The sequence below is a fragment of the Drosophila biarmipes genome, chromosome 3R (genome assembly GCF_025231255.1).
Source record: "Drosophila biarmipes strain raj3 chromosome 3R, RU_DBia_V1.1, whole genome shotgun sequence".
NCBI classification, from domain to species: domain Eukaryota; kingdom Metazoa; phylum Arthropoda; class Insecta; order Diptera; family Drosophilidae; genus Drosophila; species Drosophila biarmipes.
The window spans coordinates 17,833,221-17,840,646 of NC_066616.1; the positions used below are offsets into that span (position 1 = coordinate 17,833,221).

Below are 7,426 nucleotides of genomic sequence, written 5' to 3' on the forward strand. Positions count from 1 at the left end.
TGATTCAAAACAAGATTACTTCTGTTTCCATTTTTGAAAAATGAAATTCATGAAGAGGACTCCGCATAAACGGAGTTACAGACACCAAACGCAGGGCAGCGGAAAGGCAGGCTGACGCGTGTTAATTTGAATAAATTATTAAAGCACGTGATGAGCGCGACCTTTCAACCAATTGGGGCAACTACCCACCACCACACACATTTGCAGCACCCCCACACCCACCCCCAACGATCCCAATTGGATGGTCAGAATCAGCCCCTCCACCCCGCGCAAGCCATGTGCAATTAAGCACGAAAAAACCAATCAAACTGGAAATAAATTGCGCCATAGTTGCAGCAGCCGCACAACGACCAGGGTTGCCATACGGCGCCGATTTTTGCGAAAATTTTTTTGCCTACCCAGCACTTTGAGTGCCCCTTTTGCGTGTGGGCGGGTGTTTGGGTTTTTTGCGCTCGCCGGGGGTTTCCCTTTTTATTGTGGCCGCCGGGTGAAAATTGTTTGCATTGCATTCTCTGCTGATGCATGCGAATTGAGAAATATTTGCAATTTAGCAAAATACACCCGGAAGCGGGCCCGGATTGAAGCTTGAGCTGCTCTTGCCACATTTCGCAATTTCGATTTTCGCCCCGCATTTGTATTCATATTTGTATTTGGGTTTTTCCAATCGCACTCGCATTCGCATTCGTATTTGGACCCAGCCTTCGGCGCGCCCGGAGTGCGTGCAAAATGACGGCAATTAGGTTTCTGTGTTGCGCTGATTTGTGTTTTTTGCACCTGATCCCCTCACCTGTGAAAAGTGGCGGAAATGCGATGTCAATAATTTTAGCCAATATTATTTACTTGTGCTATAATAAAGGAATGATTCAGATAAAACGGCCGTATGTTTCAAATTTAGTATTATTGTACAAATTAAGAAATTAACTTCGTTTTTTTGTTAAATAAATTTAAAATGTTTGGGATAGTTAATATTCTATATAATACATATGATTTACTAATTTCTCTGTATGTATACAAGGCAATTGACAAGCCAATTTGCCACAAAACCACGCTTTCTTTTAAGGACTAGAAATTATGATAATAATGAAAAAATAATAATTTTTCTCAGGCTTATAATGAAATTCTAAATGATAATGTTCCGGCTCTTAATTATGTTGGGGTCGTCTTCTTACAAGTTGTCCTGTCATAACTGATCTCAACTGATTTATAATACTGAGTTCCATTTCGGATTATAAATGCCCGCAAGCTACACGGTAAATGTAAAATCCATCTTTCTTTCCACTACCCAAACTCCTTTTCGCCTCGGCTACCCAGATCAATTGTCGAGCTCAGTGATGCAGCAGAGGATAGAATAAAGTATAAATACAATTTGTATGCTTGATGTAATTTCATTTCCACTTATCTTGGTATTTTCTCTGCATTTTGCTTCATGCGATTGATTTATCGCACAGAAAATAATAGGCAGCCAATGTCTGTGCATCCTGGAGAAAGGACTCGCTCCTGGTCTCGGCCCTTGCGAGCAAACCATTCAATCCCTGAGCCGGGCTCAGTTTATATTCAAATGCTTACGCTTAAATGTCAATAATACGTGAAATTGAACTGCCAATTCAATCTTCACAACTACTCCGTTCGCTCCTGCTCCTCCTTCTATCCACTCCTCCAGTTCGCCAGTGAAATCATTTCCATATAAGCGTTTTCCCATCTCCTCTATTTATACTACATATATATATGTATTTCTTTTCTTTTCGCTCGCAATTTTTTTGTTATATTTTTTATTTTTCATGGGGAAATTCTTTCTGTTCATATGTGGAAAAAACTATTTGCAAAAGTCTCAAGTGTGCTCGGCTCCCGTTTTCGTTCCCGGCCAGCAGAGTTTCTCGGGCGGATGGGGCGAGAGGTGTTGGACTTTTTTAAACGACGGCTGCAAATTGTACGCAGATCACATTACACTTGCTCCAGCGGACGGCATGTGCAACTGCCGGCTGCCTCTGTGGATTGCTTTACATTTGGCTGCACTTCCTCTAGGAACGCCTGCCGCCCCCGTGCCCCATCCCCCTGCATTCACTCGAAAAATTGAAAGATTTATTTCTTAGTTCTTTGCGATTACATTTCCACCGAGCTAATGTGTTCCGATCCAACGGCTACGTAGTGGCAGTTTGTCAACTGTCATTGCATCAGACATTGAATGGCGGACCGAAGTGGATAGGGGTGGAGCATTCGGTGGGGACTTGTCGCATTTTGTTGACAACTACATTGCAAATACGGCAAAGTAATCAGTATTGTGTAAATAACCAGTTATGTGCGAGTGCAGCTGACAAAGCGAGTGGTAAGCGATATGCAATGAAGCAGGAATAAATCCCTGAAAGGGCTTCTATTGCTGAATCCCATGCATTTGGCAAGACGCGGTACGGAATCAATAATACCCGACATCACTCATACGTACCGGTGAACACAGAGGGGAACCAAAACGTAGCACACTTTTTAGCGCCACAAAATGATTTCTCGTGCCAACCGGAAAATATTTAATTCTGCCTAAGGTCAGCTGCTAAGCACCTTAGAATCGAAAAAAAAAACAGAACGCAAAAGCACTTGAAACTATGCGTATAGTTCTTGTGCTCAATGGGCAGTTGTCGGACTTCTGGGGAAGGTAAACCAATGAAAAGAGGTGAAAATGCCCAAGAAAACTCAGTCAACTGGCCAGTTAGCCGCGGGTTTTCCCATCGAATAGTCGGTCGCTGTAAAAAAAATAAGAAGCTATTCGGCTGAAAATATTGAACAACTACAATAGGAGGTGGGATAGGACTAAACAACATATATCTTGATCAAAATTACCAAACGAGTATTATATAACTCACTCAGCCAGTTTGGGAATGAGATCAACAAATTCTGTTAATAAAAATATATATTAACATTGCAAAACACTAATCGAATTAAACAAATATATTTTAGAAAGCGCTCTTATTTTAATCATTTTTATTCAAGTACCATTTATTTTTTGTTTTTTCTTGCCATAATTGGTTGACAGCATGACGAAAGTGCACTAATTTTCGTTCGAGCATATCTATTCTCTCATCGATTTTTATTTTAATTAAGGCATTGTCCCTCTTCAAGGCCGAAAAAAGCCTATCACGCGTCGTGTTTTTCACGTTTTCGTTCCCCTATTTTCAGTTGTCTGTCGACCATGAAAAACTGGCCATGAAACTTTTTTTCCACTGAGAACTGGATAAGTAAAAGACTGCCCAAAAGGGACGAACGAATTGATTTTGAGGTGAAAGCGGGATAAGAGATACAAATGGAACCAGCAGCGACTCCACCTCCTGCTTCTGCCCCAGTGGCGGCACCTGCGGCTCCAACAGCAGTGGCTCCTCCCGTCCAAGTGGCCACTCCCGCGGCAGTTACTACTGCGGCAGCGGCACCGATTGTAGCAACACCTACTGCAGCGGCACCTCCCGTTGCAAGTGTGCCACCTGCAACAGTTACAGTGGCACCGATTGTGACAACACCTCCTGCAGCTGCACCCCCCGTTGCAAGTGTGACACCTGCAACAGTTACTGCTCCTGCTCCCGTCGCTGCAGCTCCTGCTCCAATTCCTGTCGCCGCTTCTCCTTCAGCCGCAGCCCCTGCTGCTGCAGCCCCAGTCGCATCTGTGGCGCCTCCAGTTGTTGCAACACCTACACCCGTTGCATCGTCTCCAGTTGCCGTAGCTCCTGTGACCACTGCCCAACCTGCTGCTGAAACTCCGGTTGCTGTTCCACCAACTGTTGCAGCACCATCGACTCCTGCTGCAGCACCATCGACTCCTGCTGCAGCACCATCGACTCCTGCTGCAGCAACTTCAGAAGTTGCTCCAGTGATCACTGCCCCACCAGTTGCTATTGCTCCTGTGACATCTGAACCATCTGTTGCTGTTGTTGCTGTGACAGCTGAACAACCAGTTGCTGTTGCTCCTGTAATTGCTGAACCACCCGTTGTAGTTGCTCCTGTGATAACTGAACAACCTGTAGCTGTTGCTCCTGTGATTACTGAACCACCAGTTGCTGTTGCTCCTGTGATCGCTGAACCACCAGTTGCAGTTGCTGCTGCAGTCGCTGAACCACCCGTTGCAGTTGCTCCTGTGATCGCTGAACCACCCGTTGCAGTTGCTCCTGTGATCGCTGAACCACCCGTTGCAGTTGCTCCTGTGATAGCTGAACAACCTGTAGCTGTTGCTCCTGTGATAGCTGAACAGCCTATAGCCGTTGCTCCTGTGATCGCTGAACCATCAGTTGCTGTTGCCCCTGTAATCGCTGAACCACCCGTTGCAGCTGCTCCTGTGATCGCTGAACCTCCAGTTGCAATTCCTCCTGTGATCGCTGAACCACAAGTTGCTCCTGTGATTACTGAACCACCAGTTGCTGTTGCTTCTGTGACAGCTGAACCACCAGTTGCAATTGCTCCTGTGATATCTGAACCACCAGTTGCAATTGCTCTTGTAATAGCTGAACAACCCGTAGCTGTTGCTCCTGTGATTACTGAACCACCAGTTGCAGTTGCTCCTGTAATCGCTGAACCACCAGCTGCAGTTGCTCCAGTGATCACTGAACCCCCAGTTGCAGCTGCTCCAGTGATCGCTGAAGCACAAGTTGCTGCTACTCCTGTTATTACTGCCACACCTGCTGCTGTTGCTCCTGTGACCTCTGAAATACCAGTTGCTGCTCCTCCTGTGATTGCTGAAGCTGCAGTGATTGCTGCAATACCTGTTGCTGAAACTCTGGCGGATATCCCACCAACTGTTGCTACTCCCGCTGTTGCAACATCAACACCCTCAACCGAAGTCACTGCCGCTGATCCAGTGGTCGTTGCACCACCAACACCATCGGAAACACCGGTCGTTGTTCCTGCTCCTGTTGTCGCCGAGACTCCGGTTGCTCCTGCTGTGATTGCACCGCCTTCCGAGACTCAAGAAGTTGCTCCTGTAATCACTGCTGCACCAGTTGCTGTTGCTCCTGTTATTGCTGCACCCGCTGAGACTCCGGCTGCCACTGATCCCATAACTAGTGCACAGCCTGCCGTCTCTCCAGCAGAAGGAGCTTCTATACCACCAGTTGAATTTACCGATGCACCAGTAGCAGTTGCAGATCCCATTCCTCCTGAGGCACCAGCTGCAGAAATTTCTCTTCCAGTGGAAGCTTCAGTTGCACCAGTTCCGGAATCACAAATTATCCCTGCGGAAGTATCTCCCGATGTAGCGGACACCACAACACCTGCTCCTGCTCAAGAAGTTGCTCCGCAGGAACCAGTTTCAGAAGTAATACCTGATCCGGAACCAATAGCAGCCACTCCTGCAGAGCCCTCGCCAGTAGAGCCTGCAGCAGCGGTTCAGGAATCAGTGATTATCCCAGCCGAAATTCCAGGTTCGGTTGCAGAACCTCTTCCAGAGGTTCCCAAACCTTCTCCAGAAACAGTGCCAGATCCTACCCCTATTGCAGATCCCATAACAGACCCGGAGCCTGTGGTTTCCACTGTCACCGAACCCACTTCAGTGGCTGAAATAACTACAGCAAAAGTCGTCGAAACCATTAAAACTGAACCTATCGTGGAGGCGACCAAGCCAGTAACTGAACCTTTGGTAAGTCCTGCAAAAACTGCAGTGCCTATCCCAGAAGCGGGTGTTTCACCAGCTGAACCAGAAGTTCCAACAGTCCAGGAGATCCCTGCAGCTGAAATTCCAGAGACGACAACGAAACCAGTTGAGGATGTGGTCGAACAGATTCCTATCGAGGAACCAGCAGCGGCTGCTGAAGAGGTAGCGAAACCTCCAGAAGTAGATGTTGTTTCAGTCGAACCAGCTCCTGAGATAGTTGGCGAAACTCCAGCTGCTGTCGAAGTGGTCCAATCCTCACCAGAACCAGTGATTTCAGAAGCGCCAGCTGTCGAAGAACCAATTGCTGCTCAAGAAGTGCCAATTACCGAAAAAAAACCGGTGGAAGAGGTGCTGGCAGAGGCAGTCCCTGATCAACCATCTCCACCACAAGATTCTGTTCCAGTGGCAAAGATAACTCCTTTGCTGCGGGATCTTCAGACTACCGATGTGTCATTATTGGCCATTGCAGCCACCTTGGATGCCATTGGAGAGAAGCTGAAGGACCAAAAGGCCAGAAATCAGCAAGTAATGGATAGACTTTGCGAAATCGAAAAGATTCTGGGCCCTCCGAAATCAAATTAGCTTTAATGAATATTCATAAAAATCTAATTCACATATAAGTTACAAATGTCAAACTAACAAATATGAGATATTAATAAAAAGTTTAGAAGCTTTGAAACGTTTTTTGGTATAATTACAACAGCATAAATTAACTCCAGGAACTCTGAAATTTAGTTTGCTCCTTGTTTAATTCATGAAACCATAACAAATCTACCATTTGTAGCGTTTGAACACATCAACATACCAGGTTCTAACACACCCGCCGCAGAACCTAATTTGTAAACGTGTTGAAAATTTCCACGCGAGAAATTAGCATTCCAAAAGGGAGCGAGACAAAAATAACCACGATTGTAAAAGGTGCAAATGGATGAAAATTTCCCCCGTTTTGTCAGCGAAAAAAATACATAAATTAGAATTAACGTTGGGTGCGGGAAAACTGAAATTTCTGATAATTGGAAATTTATCAATGAGTAATGAGGTATCCATTTCACACTTTCTCAAAGGCTCAAGGAAGATGTGCACCATTTATTGATTTAATTTTAAAATGAAACCATGAAATTTACTAAGATAGGCATGAATGAAACTTAGTACAAAAGTCAATCGGGAGTAATAAAAACGTTCGAAGGGGGCGAAATGGAAACTTTTATTGCGGCAAACTGAAATTTGTGTTTATGGGCCAGTAAGTCCGGGTAAGTCAAACACCTACGGCGATTATTCCAATCATTTGCATTGTTTTGGCTGGCTCGCATCCTTTTCTGGCTCGTACATATATGGGCGAAGGCCTGCGGAACAAACCCCAGTAACATGTTCGACAGTTCAATCTAAATCTATCGGCTACTCACACACACACCCGCCATCACCCACTGGGCCAAAAAAGCTAAAAGCCGAATTCCCATTTGAGCATTTTGTCTGGAAACAATAAAATGACCTCCCGCACACAGAACCAGATACACAGCGCTCGACTGACAACAACATGCGAAATCCCATAAATGTTGCAAATGGAGCAACAGAGTGGAGTTGTCATGCAGAGGCTGCCGTGCCACAGCACCGAAACAACAGCCATCCGAAACTGAAAAAACGAATTTCCTTTTTTAGACTTTCTGGCACTTTTGGGCACCAGGGGCCTCCACGGGGCAGGGCACAGACTATCCTCGAGCGACTGGGATGAAGGTTACACAACCTAACCGCATTAATGCCAGCACCGAGCTGTCCGGTCCGAGCCTTAGCCAAATGTGTAATTGTTGC

The 7,426-nt window shown here is 45.8% G+C and overlaps 1 protein-coding gene across 2 annotated transcripts; it reads left to right on the plus strand.

Annotated features, from left to right (window-relative positions):
- The first annotated feature begins 2,704 nt into the window (after window positions 1–2,704).
- On the plus strand, window positions 2,705–6,299 carry LOC108032157 (calphotin). 2 transcript variants are annotated; one of them, XM_050889079.1, is made up of 3 exons: window positions 2,705–2,788; window positions 3,166–5,390; window positions 5,466–6,299. In XM_050889079.1, the coding sequence occupies exons 2-3, from the start codon at window positions 3,290–3,292 to the stop codon at window positions 6,200–6,202; spliced, it is 2,838 nt and encodes a 945-aa protein (XP_050745036.1). In that variant the 5' UTR covers window positions 2,705–2,788; window positions 3,166–3,289; the 3' UTR covers window positions 6,203–6,299. The 2 variants fall into 2 exon arrangements, with proteins under 2 accessions (XP_050745036.1, XP_016961491.1); XM_017106002.1 differs by having other exon boundaries at window positions 3,166–6,299.
- The last annotated feature ends 1,127 nt before the right edge of the window (window positions 6,300–7,426 follow it).